This window comes from Theropithecus gelada, chromosome 11 (assembly GCF_003255815.1).
Source record: "Theropithecus gelada isolate Dixy chromosome 11, Tgel_1.0, whole genome shotgun sequence".
Lineage (NCBI taxonomy): Eukaryota > Metazoa > Chordata > Mammalia > Primates > Cercopithecidae > Theropithecus > Theropithecus gelada.
The window spans coordinates 110,410,979-110,434,801 of NC_037679.1; the positions used below are offsets into that span (position 1 = coordinate 110,410,979).

The 23,823-nt window shown below is 40.2% G+C and overlaps 1 protein-coding gene across 8 annotated transcripts; it reads left to right on the forward strand.

Annotated features, from left to right (window-relative positions):
• The first annotated feature begins 715 nt into the window (after window positions 1-715).
• Window positions 716-20,680, forward strand: MGST1 (microsomal glutathione S-transferase 1). 8 transcript variants are annotated; one of them, XR_003121709.1, is made up of 5 exons: window positions 1,171-1,356; window positions 8,056-8,203; window positions 11,402-11,496; window positions 17,546-17,953; window positions 20,655-20,680. XR_003121709.1 is itself a non-coding variant. In XM_025400875.1 (4 exons), the coding sequence occupies exons 2-4, from the start codon at window positions 8,078-8,080 to the stop codon at window positions 17,790-17,792; spliced, it is 468 nt and encodes a 155-aa protein (XP_025256660.1). In that variant the 5' UTR covers window positions 716-752; window positions 8,056-8,077; the 3' UTR covers window positions 17,793-18,162. The 8 variants fall into 8 exon arrangements, 7 of the variants coding, with proteins under 7 accessions (XP_025256660.1, XP_025256655.1, XP_025256654.1 ...); XM_025400875.1 differs by lacking the exons at window positions 1,171-1,356; window positions 20,655-20,680 and adding an exon at window positions 716-752 and having other exon boundaries at window positions 17,546-18,162; XM_025400870.1 differs by lacking the exon at window positions 20,655-20,680 and having other exon boundaries at window positions 17,546-18,162.
• Window positions 20,681-23,823: the final 3,143 nt, after the last annotated feature.

Here is a 23,823-nt window from a genome sequence, read left to right on the forward strand (position 1 = left end):
GAAGAGAGTCTTAAATACTTATAATACCAAACTCCTTTGGAGAGAATTCACAATAGATTTATTTCATCTCAAATTCTAACCTATCTCAGTTAGTGTTACAGACAGATTCTAGTATACTTTACAAAGATAGGTGAATAAGTAGAGTTTTGAAAAGATACAGACATAAAAATGAAGAACAGATGCCTTATGATGCTAGATTTTCCAAAACTCCCACTGTTATGCTTCTATAGAAATCATTCTCAGACCTGCCTTAGATTAACTTCTGTTCCTAGAGCAACTGGTAGTTATTTCTTTCTTTAATAGAACATGAACTTGTCCATCAAATCCTAGAAAGTTAGTCCTAGAGAGATCCCTTAAAGCCTAAAGGAGTAAATTAAGAGCAAAAAAAAGGAAGTATACATTGCAACAGGTGGTGAGTGTCTGAGATTTAGCACTAGAAGAGAAATAATATAGATTGAAAACAGAAATCCTGAAGCACTTCTCGTATAAACTCATGGAAGATAGATCCATAAATATTGTGCGGACTATGGGGACTAGGAAGGTTGGAAGTATCCCTAATCTAGATATTGATAGTAGACTAAATATCTACGGCTTCCCAAAACATTCCTCTAAACCTCCCTGTAAAAAAACACACTAAGCTGATTGTGTAATGAACTGGTTCAGTACAATTGCCTCCAATTTCATTCTGGACCCTGAACGGGAGGGGACATCGTGACAAAGCAAGTTGTCTGGTGTCATGAATTTGGAACACAGCAAGTGATCTTTACTGAAGGTTATATTCTGTCATTGTCAGCCTTTTAAGGAGGCCTTGCCACCAGTGCAGGGGAGGTGAAGTCTAAGGGAAGGTAATTTTCTCAATGCCTGCCAATTAGTTTTACCGTGGAGATTTTAACTTTTTTGAAAAAAACTTTTTTTAAGTTTTTAAAAAAAACTTTCAAAACTCCGCGTGATCTTTTTCATCGTTTTCAGATAACTGAAAGTTAACCGCCTTCCCCTTCCTTCCCCTCTCCCAATCCTGAAATGTTCGAGGATTCAGAGTTGCTAGACAATGGCTAATGTCCCCCTTCCCACTGATTAGGGGAATTTGCATTTCAGGAACCAGAGCTTCCAAGGGCGCCAAATAGAAGGGCTCAAAGGGAATCAGCAGACGCTGGTTACTCTGGGCGGGGAAATCAGGTGATTTAGAGGAGGGATTTGGCGAGGTTGGGGTCGGGCTTTAAACGCGGGAGGACTAATTAATAGGAGATTAACTGCAGAGGGGCGGCGCCTGCGTCCGGCCTGCGCGGCGACAGTCCCTGCAGTGCGCGCGACCCGGCGGCGGGACAGGCTTGCAGCTTCCTCCTCCTCGGCCTCACCGTGCGTACTGGGAGGGGAGAAGGGGACGGCGTGCAGAGGGTGGCGGGCAGGGAGGGCCAGGGTGGGTGGCAGATGGAAGACTTGGGGGGATCTCTGCCAGCCCGAAAGTCCTTGGCTCCACTTAGCCGCTAAACCTTAGCTTTTCAATCGATCGATCGCTTTTGAAAGGGAATTGTGTTTCTGTCCCCGTGTGAGTAAGTTTTCCCATTTCTCGAACTCCAAGACTGAAACGAGAGAATAAGTCTTTTCCTGCTTGAGTGATGATTTCCAAACTTTTCAAGCCAAAGTAGCCTCCTCTTTGAAAGGGTCCCTTGAACTCTGGGGAAGGAGGAAAAGGCACGTGCAAGTTGTAGTAATGGAGGAAATGCCTGTAGTTTAAGCGACTGCTCTTCTCCCCAAGAGTGCAAAAGCCTGCGGTGTCTCAGTTTTCATGGGCATAATGACCTTTATGCCTATTGTAAGACGGGATTTACTCTTCTGAGCTCACTTTGATGGGAGAAACATCAGCAAGTTTTAAAGTAATACTAAATAATAATACTAATAATAATGTTAGCTATCGAAACAGGAGGATGTGGGTTAGATGATAATATTTTTGTGTGATATTATAGCCAGTGACAGGAGAGCTAAGGGTGAACCCGCTGGGAGGGTTCTCACCTGTGCCCCACTTCCCCAGTCTGGAGGAGGAAGCCATGTGGAAGGAGAAAAGGAGAAGGGAGCTCTTTTTTCGGGAATTAAGGTCTCATATATTGCTCTAGCTGGCCTGGGACAGAGGAGAGAGGAGTACATGTAAGTCTTCTAGTCACTCTGCTTCTCTTGAAATGTGGCAGTCTGAGCTCCGCGTTTATATTCCCCTATTTCCTCTCCCCGATTTCTTTCCCAGGGAGTGCTGAGTGGGTGCCCAGCAAGCATTGCTGTATGACACCGCGGTCTCTCAGCCAGCAATCATTAAAGCCCAGTTTTCTTGGGGTCCCAGCCTGCTGCGAATCCCAGCCTACACCTACCTTTTGCATATGCTCTCCTTGGCCTTAGGATAGTACTGGACTTTGTTGTCTTCTTCTGTTTCCAAAATAAGAGGGCTGTGTGTGCTGATTATCTTTGGTAATTAAAAAAAAAAAAAAAAAAAAAGGCAAATCAGGCCAAATTTGGATATTACTCCCTGTGGCAGACAAGTACAATTTTTCTACACGTTTGTTTTAGAGTGCTGTGTATTAATCCCTGAGATTGGAAAAGGAGGTCAACACAGTTTCCTGAGAAAGGCCTTATACCCCACCACTCCCCCGAAAGGCACCAGCATTTCACCCCCAGCCCCTGGGCTCTGAACCCCACTTTGCATGAGACCGCATAGCGGGCTGAGTCTGCAGCCACCACAATGCCTTCAGGAAATGCTAGAATTAATTTAGAGTTCCAGATTAAAGTAGCCAGCAACATGGCCACCGAATTATCATTTTTCTTTCTTTCATGTGTAGTGTTTGTTAGTTTTAGAAGGTACAAAATTGCAGAGTCATGGCCCTGGGGATGTGTGCCCAGATTATTCGTGTGTTTCACAATATTGATGTAGAAAGGCTGGCCACCTCATCCTAAGAAGAGAACTTTGCTCATTTTGGCCAAAAGCCTATGAAGGGAAAGGGAGGTCCTCAACTGAGAAGTGAAGATTCTTCTCTGATAGATAGTACCAGGGTTTTGGGGGAGGGGTACAAAACAGGAATGAGATTTGACAAGGAAAGGCCTCCAGAAGACCAGAGCTGTTGAGAATTCTTAGCCTTGATGGTGGGTAGCCCAGAGTTAAACACTTGAGGAAACTAGGTTGCAGTCTTGGTCTCTCCACTGTGAATTTGGGTCATATTACTCACTACCTTTCTGGGCCTCGATTTCCTTATATACTAAAGGTAGAAAAAGATGTTATTGGCTCTACCTTGGGGTTTTTCAGGTCAAGCGAGATAAAATATAGAAAAGCTTTTTGAAAATTCTAAAATCCTCAGTGCCTAGAACAGCGCCAAAGTCGAGCATTTTTATTTACCAAACACGCAGCATTTAACGGGTCCCAACGCTTTTTCTTTTCGTGAGGCAGAGTCTAAAAAAAAAAAAAAAAAACAAAAAAGGTTTAAACATTCCAAATGCCAGATATGTCCCATAAACTATACATTTTATATATATATATATACCCATGCATCTGTATCTCTATTTAATTTATTATTATTATTATTACTATTTTTTTTTTTTTGAGATGGAGTCTCTGTCGCCCAGGCTGGAGTGCAGTGGGGCGATCTCAGCTCACTGCAAGCTCCGCCTCCCAGGTTCACGCCATTCTCCTGCCTCAGCCTCCTGAGTAGCTGGGACTACAGGCACCCGCCACCGCGCCCGGCTAATTTTTTGTATTTTTAGTAGAGACGGGGTCTCACCGTGTTAGCCAGGATGGTCTCGATCTCCTGACCTCGTGATCTGCCCGCCTTGGCCTCCCAAAGTGCTGGGATTACAGGCGTGAGCTACCGCGCCCGGCCCCCACTTTTTTAACTTTACTCAGTTAAGACTCACAAGAATCTGGTGAAATAGGAGTTCTTATTCACCTCCTTTTCCAGGTAAGTTGAAGAGGTCCCAGAGAAGTTAAGTCACAGTTATTAAGTGGCAAGGTTGAGATCCACCCGAATGCCAATCTAGTTCCAGAGTTTTGAATACTTGACACTCTACTCCATGTCCTCTTATGAGGAAGTCACCTCCACATTAGGGGACAGAGCTCTGATCTCTGGTAAGAGAGGTGGAGATATGTATTACCATGCTGGCCAATGAATGGAGAATACAATGAGCAAACAAACCACTGTGCAAACATGATTCATCATTGTAAATATTTTCTATAATTCATAACCAAATTAGTGTTTTTCCCTGCTTACTTTTCTTAGATTATTTCTCCTTCATTCCTTGAATCCTCAAACCACTTGACATTTCATCCTGTTATTTATTATTATACTGGACCACTCTTCTCTCTTCTGACAACCTTTCCTGGTAAAAGGCTTTCAGTAATTTTGTTTTGACTGCAGAGCCAACCATGATAACGGCTCCAGTTTTGTGCAGCAAACTCATGGCAATTTATTGATAAATCAGCTTTGGGGGAAAAAAAAGTTTACACCAGCATTGCCTTAATCCATGCCATAAACAACTACTATTTCTTAACGTTCTTACCTTTACTGCTCATTACCTGGCTCTCGGGTACTGTGAAGTGGAAGATGCTACCCTGGAGAGATGGTTCATTGACTCAACAGGTGTGTGTCAGAAGCTTGGTGCTGGCCTGTCTCCCAAAACCACAGACTTTAGGAGTTAAGCCACATTCTTCATGATTGAGAAACTCTGTGTGAAGTGCGCTGTGTGTTGTCCATTTTTAAAGAAAAGGCCTCCCATTGCCCTTTTTCCCAGCCACTGACTTCTTTATGTACTTTCCTACCAACAGTCCTGGGAGGCTGCCATTTTTTTCTCTACTCTTTCAATACCAATTTCACTGAGGGGGGGAAAAAAAGTTCTCTGGACTTTTGTGGCATCAATAAATAAATTTCATTCTGGGAACATGTGTAGAGGCCTACAGAGAATGATTTAGTTTTAAAATTATTGTTAAGTAGCAAGTTTCTATTTGATACACTTACCTTAATTTTAAAAAACTTCACATGCTTGCTGTATTTCTTCAGATCTCTGTACAGAGGCCTGGGACTTAGGGATCCTTTATTAAGCTAATTACTTTACCTACACTCTGAAAGACAGTGCAGTTTATTCATGACTTTCACCCCTTCAATACTAGAACAAAAGCGGACACATTAAATGTTACTGAAAATATTATCTTGCACTGGGAGCTCATCTAACATACTGTGCTTTCAAGACTAGAGACTTGTGGAGGTTGATTAATTTGCTATCTAGGGGATTTTTTAAAAACCTTGCACATGTAGTTTCTGTTTGCCTAAATCCAAGCCATACATTTTTAGTCTAAGAAAACAAAAATGGGGGGCCGGGCATGGTGGCTCATGCCTGTAATCCCAGCACTTTGGGAGGCGGAGGCGGGCAGATCACCTGAGGTCAGGAGTTCAAGACCAGCCTGACAAATATAGTGAAACCCGTCTCTACTAAAAATACAAAAGTTAGCCAGGTGTGGTGGTGGGCATCTGTAATCCCAGCTACTTGGGAGGATGAGGCAGGAGAATGGCTTGAACCCAGAAGGCAGAGGTTGCGGTGAGCCAAGATTGCACCACTGCACTCCAGCCTGGGTGACAGAGTGAGACGCCATCTCAAGAAAAGGAAGGAAAACACAAATAGGGGTTACTTAAGTAGCTTTGATTTCTTCATCTGAAAAATGGGAATGATAATACCTACCTCACCACATAACTGGAAAAAGAAAGAAGATGACAGATATAAGGGGTGCCTACTTGTGCCAGCCACAGAGTAGGCATTCACTTAATGTCAATTGAATTAGAATTAAGCAGAATTAAAGAGTCAAGAGCAGAATTAATCAAGTCTCTTGAAAGAGAGGGTATAGTGTAGTAAGTGTATGGGGTGTTCGTGTCCCAGCTTGGCAGCTTAACAACTCGAATTTCCTTTTTCTTCTTTTGAAATGGGTATAGTTATGACAATTGTAATAGATTAACAAGGGTGATGAAAGTGTACATAATGTAGATAGTATAGTTGAACACATAGCAAACTCTAATAAAGCTAAATATATGTATATGGTTTTTAATGACATTCACCAGCAACACAAACATGGCTATATGACCAATAATGATACATATAAATGTATAGATTCCTGGTAAGATGGATAGAAAGATTGCATCTGATAGATGTCAGGCTAATAAGGACACATTGCAGGGGTTGAACTTTAAAGGCAGGAATGGACATCATCTAGAAGAGATAGTACTATATGCTAAGCATATATCCTGCTAAGCAGGATAAATAGCATCTAAGCTTGGGTCTGAGAAAAGATGTGTGTTTCTGTGGAAGAGAGAGAAGTAGATAGCAGGGCTGATGAAAGAACAAGAGGAGGTTACAAAGAATAACGTCAGAGGACTGGAAATTTACATTTTAAACTTTACCCTAAATTCCTACCTGTGTTGACTTCAGTATCACCAACGTGTCTTGGCTTTCCTCTTCAGCACATTCCCAATTGTACTTCCAACTCCAGACACAGCTACATTCCTCTACTCAACAGCTTTTAGTTGAATGTAACTTTGGAATGTGAAATGACTCGAGGATCACGAAAAGCTAATTCTCCTTCCCTATTACACTGATGAAAGTACCATAAATGGTAATTCCTCACCTTGCATTTGCAAGCCTGTTTTTTTGATGTTTCCATTATCCTCCTTCTCCTTCTTCACTTGTCTTGGAATTGATGATGACGGTGATCATGATGATAATCATGATGAGGATATCATAAACTTTTTTGAGGGTTTTTCTTGGGCCAGTCCATATTTTATCTCAATTGCATTAAACAACAACCCATTAAGTGAGAAACTATTACTATTTCGATTGATTATTTATTTATTTATTTATTTTTGGGACGGAGTCTTGCTCTGTCGCCCAGGCTGGAGTGCAGTGACGTGATCTCAGCTCACTGCAAGCTCCACCTCCTGGGTTCATGCCATTCTCCAGCCTCAGCCTCCCGAGTAGCTGGGTCTACAGCCACCCACCACCACGCCCGGCTAATTTTTTGTATTATTAGTGGAGATGGGGTTTCACCGTGTTAGGATGGTCTTGATCTCCTGACCTCATGATCCACTCACCTCAGCCTCCCAAAGTGTTGGGATTACAGGCATGAGCCACAGCCCCAGGCCTACTATTTTGATTTTTGAGAATGAAGATATTTAGTCTCAGAGACTGAATCCCTCAAGCAAGGTTAATAGCTAAATGGTGGGACTGGAATTCAGATCCTGAAGTCTACAGTTTTGAATACTACTAAAATGACAACAAGTTGTAAGTTGGATCTCCAAAGCAGGATGTATAAGAACTGAGGCTTTCCTAAGTTCAGTGCTGCTACTAGATACATAGTTTGACATTTCCAAAGAGATCAGTCTATGACCTCTGGTCTTTTGCTTTCAACTTACTTACAGTTAATCTCAATGCAAGTATGTGATGTTAGTCTATGTTTAGGGCATTTTTGCTATTTATTTTTGCCTATACTGCACCCTTTTTTTCAAGTAGTACTTGTTTGATGTCTTCAAACTTAATAATATAGAACTGGATAAAATATAACACTGTTTACTTTTTTTTTTTTTTTTTTTTTGAGACAGAGGCTCTCTCTGTCGCCCAGACTGGAGTGCAGTGGCCCTATCTTGGCTCAGTGCAACCTCCGCCTCCTGAATTTAAGCAATTCTCTTGCCTCAGTCTCCCAAGTAGCTGGGATTACAGGCACACGCCACTGCGTCTGGCTAATTTTTGTATTTTTAGTAGAGATGGAGTTTCACCATGTTGGCCAGGCTGGTCTCAAACTCCCGACCTCAAGTGATCCACCTGCCTCGGCCTCCCAAAGTGCTGGGATTACAGGTATAAGCCACTGCATTCAGCCCCTATTTACTTTGATATTTTAGAAACTAAACGATCATTTCTTCTGCAAATAGTCCAAGATATTTTTAAGAACAGTATAGTTAATGCTGCAATATAAGAACATCAAATGATCTTCCAGTTATTTTGGGTATTTATGTCTGCTTTTTCTCATTTTATTTAAGTCTTTTTCAGAGTCCAGACCAAAATTGAAAAAATGGTTGACCTCACCCGGATAATGGACGATGAAGTATTCATGGCTTTTGCCTCCTATGCAACAATTATTCTTTCAAAAATGATGCTTATGAGTGCTACAACTGCATTCTATAGAATGACAAGAAAGGTAAGAAATTTGGAGGTATTATTTTCTTACTTTTAGGAGTTGGAATTCTGGAGAGCAGTTTTCTTAATTTCCTTTTTTAATTTTTGGTAAAGCCCAATATCACACTGTTTTATGCTGTAAGTGAAGTATGCAATCGTTTGGCACAGATGGATCTGATGTATTTATGGAACAGTCGCTTTCTCCTAGAAACTAGTAAATGGTTTTTTCATAATGACTTTTACCTTTTGTCATTATGCTAAGGCAGATGAGATATTCTGGAATATCAAAGTTTTCACATTTTGGAATTAATTTTGCCAATGTGGGTTTAGAAAACAATCATTTTCCAGACAGTTAACTGGTATTTTCAGCGCTAGCACAGGTCAAGGGTATGATTTTGGTAAAAAAAAAGAAGAAAGAAAAAGAAGAAAAAGACTGAGAATTAAAGTTCTTACTTTCAAAGTGAGCCTCATATGATATGAACCTTTTGAATTTTGTGTACTTCTGACTTTTTAAGTGGATACTATTTCTACCCAGCATTATAAGAATGACTTTTTTTTTTTTAAGTGCAGATGTGAGGAAGGTGTTAGACAGATTCTGAAGCATATATTCTGTATTCCACAGGGTTTATGCCTGCTTGAAGCACGTAGAGCAAGGCTCCCTTTGCAAAGTTAAAATATTTTCACTGGTGTAGTCCCTGTGCCCATTCAGCAACTTCTTCCTGGAGACCATCTGTTTCTCTCTTAGGACCTGTCCTGAGTTTTGTCCTCTAGAGCCTTGATTTTATTCAGAGGTCACAGTCTTCCCTAAGGTGTTTCCTTGTTACGATCTTTTTTTTTTGAGACAGAGTCTCATTCTGTTGCCCAGGCTGGAGTGCAGTGGCAAGATCTCGGCTTACTGCAACCTCTGCCTCCCGGGTTCAAGTGATTCTCATGCCTCAGCCTCCCGAGTAGCTGAGATTATAGGCACGCATCACCAGGCCAGTTAATTTTTGTATTTTTAGTAGAGATGAGGTTTCGCCATGTCGGCCAGGCGGGTCTGAAACTCCTGATCTCAGGTGATCCGCCCACCTCGGCCTCCCAAAGTGCTAGGATTACAGGCGTGGGCCTGGCCTACTACTTTGCGGTATAATGGAAGGATGTTTGCATTTTAATGGAGGGCACATGCCCACATGGTTAAGTCTGTCACTGGCTGATGTGTTGCAGCATCAGGCAACAAAGTGGCTGTCTGCTTCCAGGTCCACACTGACTCCTAGGAACAGAATGTCATCAAGGAAATGTACCCTGTCTCATAAGAAAAGACGAAGGGAATTCACATTTGTAGAGTGCTGGGAGCCACAATGCTTTTTATGTGTACTTGGTCATGGAGTCATTTTACACAATTGTTAGCATTGTCAGGTGAAATGAGGATTTGTCTTTCCATTATATAGAAGGGGAACTTAGAGGGTAAGTAGCTGTCTGAGTCCCTTTGGGCTGCTCTTACGAAATGCCATAGACTGGGTGGCTTAAGCAACAAACATTTGTCTCACAGTTCTGGAGTCTGGTGAGTCCAAAATCAAGATGCCAGCAGATCTGGTGTTCAGTAAGGGCCCAGTTCCTGACTTGCAGATGGCCATCTTTTCATTTTATCCTCACACTGGCAGAGCAGAGAGAGAGAGAGAAGGAAGCAAACTCTCTCCTTCCTCTTCTTGTAAAGACTTTAATCCCATTCATGAGGACTCCACTCTCTTGACCTAATTACCTCCCAAAGGCCTCATATCCCAGATACTATCACATTGAACAGTAGACTTTAACATACAAATCTGGGGGGGCCACAAACATTCAGTCCTTAGCAATAGCTTACCCAAGGTTACATACAAAGAAAGAGTGAAACTGAGATTCAAACTGAAATTGCATGAAATCCAATCTCATGCTCTTTCCATTGTAATACATTTATTTCTATATTCAACATATATTTATTGTACATCTAGTGTGTGCCAGGCAGTTATTTAGGGGAGCACTATGCTGAACAAGACAGACAGGCCTGACCTTAAGAACCTTATCTGGAATACTTATTCCAGATAAAGATGTTGAGGAAAACTGATGAGCAGTATCCCAGCCCTGTGCATCAGTTCTCAACATCTTTATCTCTAATATAATGTTCACATCCTATTAAGAAAAAATAGAAAACATATGAGATTAATTTTGTAGTTTGTGTTTTTCTCTGCCATAAATTATTAAATAGTGGCTCATGCTTAAATATTTTTTAAATGCAGATTTCAAGTTTCAAGGGATGGGGAAGCTATTTCAAAGAGCATAATAATTGCAGGAAGAAATACATGAATGTGTACGTCTTATTCCCAGGAATGCAATTCAGCTTCTCAAATTCCATTATACAGTATTCTTCAGCCAAAAGTTTTATCTGCTTTAGAAAAAGAAAAGAGGTACACATATTCTGACAAAGTACAAGACACCTTTCCCATCCCTTACTCTTTTATGCTTCTTGCTGGTTCTCCAGAACCGTTGGCAGGTAAACATATTACTTTCAGATGAGCCAATCACTTGGAAATGTTAATACACTTGAGGGAAGGTACGTCAACATCACTGTGAAAAAGATACCAGTGAACCATAGTAATGGTCAATGATGACTTAGAATTATGCCTTTCCCCATATTTGCTTCCTTTTCACTGTTTTTATTCACTGGTTTTTGTTCGAGTTCTTGTTTATGCTTCTCTTTTTACAACTTTGCATTGTTAATAAAAATTCAGTTTTAACTCTAGATGCCTTCTTCTCCTCTTGTGTTTGATTTATTGCTCCAAATGGGCCAACCTGGATGTCTATATTTCTTCCACTAAAATGCAAATAACTTACTAGGTAGAATATCCCCATGTTATTCGCTGGTTTGTTTTCTTTTTTTTGAGACAGGGTCTTGCTCTGTCACCCAGACTAGATTGTAGTGGTGCAATCACAGTTCACTGCAGCCTCAACCTCTCAGGTTCAAGTGATCCTCCCACTACAACCTCCTGAGTAGCTAGGACTGCAGGCATGTGGCCCACCACCATGCCCAGCTATTTAAAACAAATTTTTGTAGATACAGGGGCTCCCTATGTTGCCCAGGCTGGTCTTGAATTCTTGGGCTCAAGCAGTCCTGCCTCAGCCTCACAAAGTGCTGGAATTACAGGTGTGAGCTATTACTCCTGGCCAGTATTTGAAATAAGTTTCTTTTTCTTGGTATTTGGAATAGGTTTTTGCCAATCCAGAAGACTGTGTAACATTTGGCAAAGGAGAAAATGCCAAGAAGTATCTTCGAACAGATGACAGAGTAGAACGTGTACGCAGGTAAACCAGTGTCTCTTGAAATTACTTACTTTATGAAACAATTTTGGCAAGGAGCTCAGTGAAGATGCCTCAGGGTCTTGGAGACTGAACAAAAAAAGTGAGGCCTCTTACCTACTCCACATGACAATTACAGAAAACTGGACATCTGAAAGTCTCCAAGTATCATTGCAATTGTATGTATTGCCAATTTTGCAATACTGTACTTTTATCTGTACTTTCTTGGAGTTAATGACATTGCTTTATATAGGGATGTATCAAAAGTAATGGCAGGGAGGAGGTAAAATGGGAACAGTAGATTCTTACAGTTTTATCATCTCCATAGGAGAGACTGTCAACTCATGTAAAAGGTTGAAGAATTAGGTATTTTTGTGTAAGATTCAAAATAAGAATGTTGACAGTCTGGAGGAGTAGGAACCTCTTTCTCTCTGTCCCTCTCCCCACTGCCATCTCTTTTTAGATATTATGTTTTAATGTACTGGGAATTCAATGAACAATGAAAAGCAATAAGCCAAGATACCATTGGGGTATGATTGTTCCTATCACCCAGGTAGTGAGCATAGTACACGTTAGTTTTTCAACCTTTGTCTCCCCTTCTCTGCCCCCTCTAATAGTCCCCAATATCTATTGTTGCTATCTTTGTGTTTATGTACCCAATGTTTAGCTCCCACTTATAAGTGAGAACTTGTGGTATTTGTTTTTCTTTTCCTGTGTTAATTTATTTAGGGTAATTGCCTACAGCTGCATCCATGTTGCTGCAAAGGACATGATTTCATTCTCTCTCTTTTTGTTTTGAGATGGAGTCTCATTCTGTCACCTAGGCTGGAGTGCAATGGCATGATCTCGGCTCACTGCAACCTTCTTCTCCTGGGTTTAAACCATTCTCCTGCCTCAGCCTCCCTGAGTAGCTGGGACTACAGGCATGTACCACCATGCCCAGCTAATTTTTTGTAGTTTTAGTAGAGGCTGGGTTTCACCATGCTGGCCAGGCTGATCTTGAACTCCTGACCTCAGGTGATCCACCCACCTTGGCCTCCCAAAGTGCTGGGATTACAGGTGTAAGCCACCGTGCCTGACCCAATTTCATTCTTTTTTTTTTTTACAGCTTCGTAGTATTCCATGGTGTATGCTACCACATTGTCTTTATCCAATTCGTATTGATGGACACCTAGGTTGCATTATCCGTTTTGTGATTCTCTGTGAAAATCTGAAGCCCCTCCCAAGTTTTCTGCAGATTCCCCTACGGCATATCATCTCCAGGTTAACTCTGGATCTGGATTCCCACTTCTATGCATGTTTCCATATTCTGTAGTTGGTTATGCTGGATGTTAATCCAGCCCTTTAGTCAGTTCCTTTCACAAATTAACTAAAAAAAAAATGTGGCTAAAAATAGACTTGAGTAAGTGGAAGTGCAGAGGCATTTACACTGTGGCAACACAAACATTTCAAGTTGTGTGTTATTTCTCTGTCTAACGATGACCTTTAGCATCCTCTCTTCGGGAATAGGCCCCGTAGCTGTACCTCCTTCACTCAAGCAACGCCCAGTGTTACACCATGTTTGAGGCTCTCCTCTAGCCACACAGACTCTTCAACCTTTCAGCACTAAAATTAAAAGTACCTTCTTGCTCATGCAAAACCATTCTACTCCCAAGCTATTCATCAAGCAAGAATGTTTCTCTTCTAAGAAAAGGTCTGTGCAGATACTTAGCACAAAATTTCACCTTCTGTCTCACTTAGTTATATACTTGTTAATTCAGCAGCCCTGCTGTGTAAATCAGTGAGTCTTGAAAATGGGTTGTGTCAAGAATACAGATATAAAATAGTTTCAGGACAAGGAATCACTGTGGACATTTCAAACAATAGCAGAACAATATTAAAGGGAAAATTATGTGTTAGACGAAAAAAAATAAAATCGAAAAAAAGTGAGTGAAGCTTGAAGTTTTCAAAACCAGTGAGGAGACATGAAACCGTTTGGTATTGTCTGGTCCTTTATGCACTTCCCCTTTTAGAGCAGGCAGCCGCCTGCATGATGCTAGTCATGGCCCTGTATTTATAAAATTGCCCAGAACTAGAAAGTGATCAGAAGCAATTAGACCCTCAGTAGCACTAGTAAGATTGAAATGAAAATCCAAGTCAGTCTCCTGTGTGAAAGCGTAACAAAAGATATTTTACTTGGAGATTTTAGATTCCTCCCTACTATTCTTTCCGACCTTCCACCCTTACTCCCTGCCCATGGGATTGTACTTTTAGAGGAGAACGACGTTATCTAAATTGATCTGCTAGTCAGGTTGCAAATAAATGTAAGGAAGAACAATTGACCCTAGTTCTGAAAAGGTTCCGCGTCCTGGAGGAGGTGCAGCGACTGTGTGCACAGCGCCCCCTCGTGATGAGACACTGGCTTTTCAGCATAGTAAGAGAAGAGCGTCTCCAACAGAGTGGCGCTTCCAGTTGCAAAATGCTTTTTGAGATAGTACCTGTTTCATCGAAAAAGTGCCTGATAACACACTTTTGGAGATATTTTTCAGAGAGAGTGTTTCCAGAATCTTCCTTTTCGATTTTTAAGCTAGACCTTTTTTTTTTTCACCTCTCTCGTTACTTCAGTAATTGTAAAGCTGTTACGATTAGCGTATTTGGCAGGGACAGAATGGGGCTATAAATGCAGTGAAAAGTATGCTTTACCGTGTGCAACAATAGAGAAAATTAATACATATACATATGGAACAATTCATTAAAAACTTAAAGTAATATGTGTTGAAATACCAAGATATGTGACTGAAAGTTCTAGACAGGCAGAAACCGTGATGGTTAGAAAGCACTCGACCTATTTATTTATTTAATACTCTCTTACGTTGTCTAGGAAGCATTCAATACCATATACATTCGACACAAAAAGATAAAAAGAAAGTTGAAAGGCAGACAGACCAGCTGGTGAAATACAGGGAGTCATCTGAAAGGCAAAACAAACGCTTGAGGTTGGTATTTAGGGACAGGAGAGACATTTAGAATATATTCCCTTTAAAGGTAGAGAATACCCCTTCACTGAGAGTGTTCCATGGAATCTAAGTGACACTTGCTGCAGACTCTGTCAGGAGACTGGAACGTAGGCTAGGGGTTGAACTGGATGATGTCCCTTGTGGCCCCACTGTATGAACACACATATAAGGAGATATTATTGTGTATGTATCACTGTCATTTCTTCTCCTGAGATGCTATCAAAGAGCTTTAAGACTGAGTTCCTGACCCTCAGGGGTTTATAATGTTCCCCGCCCCCCACCCCCAGTAAGACCCACATGCTTGTAGAAATGGGAGAATGATATGAAGCCATGTTCCATTAGTTCCAAGGAATATTTCATAAAGGAAGATCTTGAAGAGTATTAGGATTTGAAAGAAGAGGAGAGAAGAAGTCTCGTCAATTTGGGAAAATTGCTTTGTGAGAATGTGAACACATGGCTGTGTGCTGAGGGTGAAGAGCTTTGGCTGAGATGAGGGCGTCAGGAAAAGCCTGCTGTGCAGCTCTTTTTGTAGTTGTTCACAGCCTGACAATCCCCAGATGCATGTAGCAACGTCTGTCCAGGTCAGGCGGATGCTGGGATCCAAGTAATTCTGATCTGAGAGTAGGAAGCGCGGCTGTGGCCTCAAGAGCACAGAGATGCTGGGAAGGTCTGTCACAGAGCAAATGTGTGCCAGGGAATGTCTGTCCAAAGGAAAAAGAAAAATGGGAAAATATAATCATGGGGGAGAAGGGTAATAGACCCAGGTAGAAAGTGGTCTCTTAGGAAGACTGATGTTCACCCGGTGATAGATTTTGGCAGCTGTCGGTAAATGGCGCTAACATGAAGGAAGCTGCCGCTCCAGGAAGAAGTTGTCATTGGAGCAGAGGGGAGGGTTGGGACGGAAGGGTGATAGTGCACTGCGGCACATGCTCACAGGGAGAGCTGCGGAACCGTACGCCTGGAACAGTCTCAAAAGAAGTACAAAATACACCATAAATTGGCATAAGTATGAGGGACTGTGGAAAACAGGTCTTACTAGCATAATGAGGAGTGTTATCTTTGAGAACATTTTGATGAAAGAGAAAGAGAGCTCAAAAGGGAGAATAAGATAAAGAGAAAGAGGCTAGAAAAACACGCAGGAGCTAGAAAAGTAAAGGAACGCCTGCCCCTGACCTTCCTTCCCTCTATCCTCATGGTCCTCTTACTGTCCTTGACTTTCTTCTCTGCTTTAACATTCCATTCCATGTGTCAATTGCTTAACACAGGCGTAGAAGTGGACATTGTTTTCCAGAGTCTCCTTTTTATAGTTTCTTCCTCAACCTTACAATTTCTGTCCTTTTGGCATGTTGTGAAGGACACTAACGTGCCTAAGATTGGAGGTGAGTATGTCTCTGATGCTGCAGGAGAAATCAGAGGACAAAAACAAATACCCTTGGTGTCATTGACAAAGTGGGCCCTTTAATAGAAAATGATATTCCTGTCTTTTCTTTCCCATCTCATTCTCAGTAGTACTTGCATTGCTCCATGAAAGACAGGGCACAGGAACATTCACACCTTCCTCTCTTTGCTTTTATTCTGTATTGAAGCCTTTTCAAATGATTACTTATCTGGGCTGCTGCTGTCTTCTTCATGTCTCTATGTAGTCATCGTCTTTGTGAGGCAAGCTTAGAGATAATCTAGGGAAAACAGGAGAAAGGAAAGGAGAGGAGGAGAGTGATGATCATTGAGCAGGCAATATGTAATAATTATATGTTTATGCTATAGAAGAGAGTAACGTAAAGCAGAAATAGTTTTCATTCTGAAATACATATCAGTAGCTGACAAACTCTATCAAACTCTCCATTTCTATCCTAGATTCTAAAGCAATTTCTAATTCTGTAGACTTAAGGGACATGACATTTTAAAATTAAGTATTTTCAAAAATGTTGCTGGGCATGGTGGCTTGCACCTGTAAACCCAGTGTTTTGGGAGGCTGAGGCTGGAGGACTGCTTGAGACCAGGTGTTGAAGACTAAACTGGGCAACATAGCAAGATCCCATCTCTAAAAAGAAAATTTAAAAATTAAGCCAGGCATGGTGGCGAGGCCTGTAGTCCCAGCTACTCATGAGGCTGAGACTCAGGAGTTTGAGGCTGCAGTGAGCTGTGACTGTGCCCCCGTACTTCAGCTTGAGCAACAGAGCAAGACCTCATTTCTAAAAACAACAACAGCAACAACACCAATAATAATAAAAATGTCAAATCAATAGTAGAAGTGTTTTGTATTCCATCTTAGCCAGAGAAACCCAAGATGCCATGACTTGGAGCAAAACTGTGGCTAAAACATGCTTTTTGTTTTCTTCCAGTTCTGTTACAAAGAAAACATTTAGGAAATTCTCTCTCTCTTTCTCTCTTTCACCTGTCTCACTTTTTGTGTGTCCTTTGTAGTTTTGCACCATCATTCTTAACAAATTTATTTGGCATTTGGAAGATAAGTTAGTCAAAATTTTACTATATTTGAAAGGCTAGTTATGTATTCTGTTATTTAGATATAAGAGCATGAGATTCTTTATATTAAATTGGTAAATTAATTATTGGCAACCTAGTGGTTTGGGTTGGCAAGGATTCTCTCAATGATCATTTAGGAGAGTAGCAGAAGCAACGGAGGAGTCTTAAGAAACATCAACACCAAAAAGGTTTTCTTCCTTTGGGAAAAAGAATTTTTATAAAAAGATTCTTGAATTGCTAATTGTTATGAACCTCGTAGGAAAAAAGTATCTTGTATTTACAAAAATGAAATGAGTTCTATTAGATAGATGTTGTTTTGATATTCTAGGAACTACAAAATGCCTTCTGTGATATTTAAAGATACACTAAAAGTAAAAGGAAACAAAAATAATGAGAGATTCTAAATAAAAGTCAAGCGGGTAAGGAAACAAGATAATTTGAGAGAGAAAAATAAATCTTACTTTGAAATTTAAGGATCCATGAGTACTCAGATTTCGTTTTTAGAAGAGAGAGAAGAAAGGATACATATCTACTATTCTGTAATTAGTGTCTTCAACAGTTATCTTTTTCCACAGAGCCCACCTGAATGACCTTGAAAATATTGTTCCATTTCTTGGAATTGGCCTCCTGTATTCCTTGAGTGGTCCCGACCTCTCTACAGCCATCCTGCACTTCAGACTCTTTGTCGGAGCACGGATCTACCACACCATTTCATATTTGACACCCCTTCCCCAGCCAAATAGAGCTTTGAGTTTTTTTATTGGATATGGAGTTACTCTTTCCATGGCTTACAGGTTGCTGAAAAATAAATTGTACCTGTAAAGAGAATCATCCAACTCATTATCCAGTTGGTTTTTTAAGAATTATTTACTTCCAATTTATAATGAATACTTTCTTAGGTTTTAGGTAGGAGAGGAACAGAGGAATTACGAACTGGGGTAAACCCGTTTTGAATATTAGCATTGCCAATATCCTCTATTCTTGTTTTTAGATTTGGATTAGAAATTTAGCATCATAATTCTTAAGTCTTTTGTCTGATTTTTAAAGTACTTTCTTATACATTTGGATCATGTTATGATTTGTAACATTCATGCAGCACTTCACTTCTGAATCTATAAAATATTTGTGTGTATGAGAAACCTATATTTCAACACTGCTGAAACGGACGTGAAATAAAGAATTTAAAGAATGATTTTGTTTCGTTTTATTTTTCCCAGTATTTTGTTTTCAAAAGTTTCAACCCTAGGGTAAAGTTGAAAAATAGTACAAAGAACCTCTCTATACCATTCGCTTAGACTCACCAGTTGTTAACATTTTGCATATTTGCTTTTCTTCTCTCTCTGTTTTCTTTTTCTCTGAAACATCTGAGAGTAAGTGGCAGATATCATGGCACGTCACTCTTTAATACTTCAGCACGTTTTTCTTATGAACAAGGCATTCTCCAAATAACCACAGTACCATTCTTACACCCAAGACATTTAGTATTAATATAATAGTATTTCATATACATAGTCTTTATTCCAATTTTTCCAATTTCCTCAGCAATATTCTTTATAACTGCTTTATTTTGGATCCAGGAATCCAAGACCAAACATTGCCTTCTGTTATCATTTCTGTTTGGCTTTCACTTAAATCAGAGAATTCTTTCACTTACTTTTGCTTTTGTCTAACCTTGGCATTTTTTGAAGAGTACAAACAAGTTGTTTTACAGAATGACCCTTAATCTGGATTTGTTTTATCTAGGATTTTCTCATTCTTAGATTCAGATTAACCATTTTTGGTGGTGTGTCCTTCACATTATAAAACATCAACAGGCATATGATATCAGTTTGCCCTGTTATTGGTGATATTAAATTTGATCAATTTAGTAAGGCAGTGTCAGCCAAATCTGTCCATTTTAAAGGGATCCTTTTATTTTTATAATCATATGTGGGGTCATAACTTGAGACTGTATGCATATCCTGTCCCCCTACAAATTTTCACTTAATAGATTTAGCACCCCGATATGTTGTTTGGTTTCTACATATAAATATGTAGCACGTAAATCACACAAATTTAGATTTTTTTTTGGTCTTACATGGAATGTGTACTTAAGTCTCTATAATAAAGGGTGAGCTTTTAAAATATCAGTATTTTTCTTATATATGCCATCCATCTAATTTATATTAGTTTTTGATTTTCATATCTTTTGATGCATTTTAATTTTAAATATGTATTTCTTAAACAGTACTTTGAATGGCATTTGTGAATCGTTCATTTAGATGTGCCATTCGAGAAAAGTCACTGCGTTGTATTTTAGGTTTCATAGTTTGAGTAACTCTGAAGTCCATAAACAAAACCTATTAGACAATTGACTATGTAGAATTTCATACAAGTTTCTTTTTACTTCTTTTCCTAATGTTAAAAAGCAGCTTTGCATACTGTGGATCTTGGCCTTAGGAACTCTTTGTGGTGTAATTAATAGAAAAGACCATGAGCTCAAGAGGGAAAAGTCTGAAACCCATGAGTTGGCTCTGCCTGCATGAACACGCACATACACACACACACACACACACACACACACACCCTGCTCTCTCTATTTGGGCAACTGGCTTACACTGTCTGATCTGCAGTTTCTCAAACTTTACAAGATTTTTTAAGGTCATATGCTTTTCTGTATGTGAAGCCTTTGAAAAAAGTATATTTTAAGCCATTAAGTGTTTCCCATGTGTAAATTATTTCAGTAATCTCTCAATCATAAAGATTCAGATAACTGAGTTCCTCCTAGTTTTGGATCAGATCTTTGTTGAACCATTATCACGTCTTCCATTGTTTTCTCAAATTTTCTTCTCACTTGGTAATGCTTCTCTGAGCAGAAGCAGAACGGATGGTGGTTATTGTAGCAGTTATCCATTTAGCTATTAATATTTGATATTCATTAGTAGACAATTATTAGGGGAAAAGGACATTTAAATTTTATATTCTCAGAGGTATAGGAACTATGTATATGAGCAGAACACACTTAACGAAAAGTGAAAAAGTTTAGGGATTACCCAGTTTAGTTTCTAAATTTAAGTATAAGTTGTAAAAACAATTTAGAATAGTTTCTAACTATACTTTTACTCACAAGAGAAGCTTTAGATACAGGGGGATTTATTAGTGAAACTGCTCTTGTGAAGGAGGATGGATGAAGGGGAAAGCTATTTACTAGTCTGGTCTCTCCTCCATCGAGGATTCCCCACCTGACTGTAAGACAGAATTGGCTCTAGAGTAAAGTCTGTGCGCTAAGTGACTTTAACTTCTGATGGGACACAGGTGGAATTGTACAGCTTGCCTTAACGCTATTCCTGTGAGGAATAGGATGGGTTTGTTTTCATGTTTCTGCTACTTAATTTGAAAACAAAGATTGTGGTTACCTTTGTATCTGCATGCAGATCTGTGTACACATACACACACACCCATCACCAGTACTAACCATTGTGAATGCTTAGTAATCGGATAACATTGTTACTTTTTGAAATACCACCATCTCCCTTCATTCAGGCCTCATTCTGTCCTCACCTATCCTAAGCCAACTCTATCACAAGCAGTTCAAGATCCACTGAAACTGGAAGATATTTATCTGTATTTCTTATAGAGTCATCATCTAGGGCAATGATGGGAGTTTTGGCGGCAGGGTTCAGTGACTCTCAAATTAAACTGGAGTGAGGTAGATTTTTACCAGAATTACTGTAGCAAGGGCAAACGTTATGTTTATATAGATATTGAATCTGTATTATATTGGACAAAACTTTATATTTTTATATAATACTACATGACATAGAATCTTCTTAATAGGCGGGAACATCTGTAAGATGCACTGTCTTGGGCATGTTGATAGAGGCGGTAGGTCATAAGATTTTTATGTACATCGAAAGCCTCTGTGGTTTAAACAAGGCTGAGAGATCCTTATTGAATTAACGTCAGGTAGATGAGTCCTTCTATTTTGAAGACTGAGAAACTGACTCTTTCAGGACACAGGAGTTCTTAGGCCCAGAGAGGCAGATTCAGAAGAACCTAAATATAAATGAGACTGGAATGGAAATGAGAATGGCATGAAATGCATGGAAACAGACTGTCCCATGGCCTGGTTGTCCGAATCCCAGAGAGTAGTCGCTTCTCTTGCTGTGGTCAAGATGCCCTGGAAGCTAAGTCATAAGAGAGGCTTCTGTTGGTTCTCTCTACGGGATCACTGCTAAAGTCCCAGAGTCACTTCACGTCCCAGTGTTCTGCACATTGCTGTATGTTGGCTTGTGTGGCGAAGCAGCATGTTTGTGAGTGTGGGTTTAAACCAAACAGAGTTAGAGGAATCAAATATTAAATGGCATACAACTAAGATAATCTGACACATCCATTATTCACTTCAAGATGGAGATAATATGTCTTCAGGGAAACGAAAAACCTCACACAGTCTGTTGGCCACAGCATCCCACGTTCAATTCATCTTTACACTTGGAATGGCTCCGCAATTGGGACTGGCAAGGCCAAGTCTGATGACACAGGACCCTCACTACTGTGGGTGCTTGGATAGGTATACTCAATGCTTATCTTTGTATTTTTTTTTCCTGTTTCTTGGGCTATCCAATCACTTTTCTGACTGATACATTCTCCCTTTCACTATAGTAAAACCCAAAGAGGCTACTTCTTGTATCTTACCAATCAGGAAGTGACTTGGCATGTCTATGCTGAGTTTAGCTAGGAGGTTAACGATCAAAAGGTAATTGTACAATCTCAGATCCCTAGTTATTAGGGAGACCTCTCAAAACCCGTAAGCACTTCTGACTACTACCTTCCCGATCTAACATGCAATGATTCTAAGGCCCGAAGTTTTGCTAGGCAGTGAGGAGAAGGGCATGGAGTTTCTCACAACCAAAGTGTTAAATTTTAATGCAATAAGGCCCAGTCCTAGGGAATCCTGATGGGTTCTGTCAACCATTCACCTGAGAGCTCTACTTTATAAATAAAGAAACCAAAAAGAAAGTTTTCTGAGTTGCGTAGTTGCATCACACTGATTCTTCATAGAGGCAGATGGTGAGAAGTGAGGCAATTTGCCTTGGGAGTCTTTACAATCCATTTAGAAACAGCAGCACAAAAATCCTATGATCATCTCCCCCCTGCCAGCCTGAAATGTCAGCCCTGTGGGAAGCTGATAGGTGTTCCTGCCATCAGCCAAAGCGGCACCTCTACATTCATACCTTTCAGGGTACTTTATTCACTGTATATTCTGTGTAAACTGTTGGATTTGACAAGGAGGAGTTGTCGAAGGCAGACTACTGGGAAGGGGCCGTGTTGGGTTGAATTTGGCACCAATCTCTCATACTTGACAGCTCATGTACAAGATTGTGGATGAGCTATAGGACCTATGAGCCTCCTCAGTCAGCAAGCGCAGGCCCTAAGTCACATTTAATTCAGAAAGCCCTGACAGCCCTGCATAAAATGTGAGCTGTAAAATGGAGAGATAGGAGCTGTGTGCAAGAGTAGACCATTTAAGTTATTTCCTTTTACTGAAGTTTTGGAAAACATGAACCAGGACAATATAGACTCTGATATACCATGAAGATATCTGTATTAGTAAGTTCAAGAAAATAATCCAAATAATCCAAACTTGAAGCCAGACATAATTTTTAATGACCCAATACTAAGAAGGACATCAGTGGAGAGTTAGAGGCTGCCTAAAGTTTTTAGTCTTTCAGCCTAGGTCATTCATATCTATACCTATGTCTTTATATAAGCAAAACCACCCAAATTAAAGAGAATAGTGAAGGACTGAAGCAGTGTGGTATAGTGAATAGATACTGGATTTGAAAAACATCCATATTTGAGTCTTGAGTCTTGAGGCTTTCTGGCTGCCTAAGATAATGACTGAGGCTTTATGCCCCATCCTTAATTCTAAAGTGGCAAAATTAATACTTTACCTACTGTATTAACAGCCACAATAATTCTGCATAATAAACCATCCTGTGACTCAGTGACTTTGCTAATGATTCTGCAGGGTTGAGCTGATCTTGACTGGGTTTGCTCATGTGTCTGCTGTAAGTTACGGGTTAGCCAGGTGGTCCTGCTGGATGTGTGTCTGGGTTCTCTAAGGAATCTGGAAATTGGCTGAAACTTGGCTGATTCAGAAAGACCTCAACTAGGGTTACTTGGGCAACTCAATTCCATCCCATGTGTCTTATCCTCTAGTACAGTGCTCAGCAAATTATGGACTGTGGACCAAATCCAGCCCATGGGCTGTTTTTATAAATAATGTTTTATTGGAACACAGCAGTACTTACTTATTTTTATATTTCCTGCAACTGCTTTTGTGTCACAATGGCAGCGTGGCATAGTTGAATTGTTGCAGTGGAGACCACATGGCTCACAAAACCAAAAATATTTACTCTCTGGTGTTTTACAGAAAGTTTTCTGATTCTTGCTCTAGTAGGTTAGCCCGACTGTGCTGTCATGGCATAGGAGCAAGAGAGGAAATGGAACTGTGTAAGTCTCTTTTCAAGAGTCTGCAATCATTACATCCACCTACATGCCCTTGGCCAGAGAAAGTCACAGGGTTGGCCTCAGAATTATAGTGCTGGGAAATGGACCCAACCCCCTCAGGGAGATGAACTGCAATGTCACATGGCACAGGGGCATGGATGCACAGAGGGATGAAGATTTAGGCCATTTATACAATCTATTGCACTTGTCCACTTTGTGATACTAGTATGAGTTTCAATTCAGACACATGTAAAAGCATTTTATAAACTTTATGACATTATGCAATTAAAATAGCATTTATTCTAATGTGTCATAATTCATCAGATTAGTGGTAATCTGTGATATGCTCAGTATGAGAGCA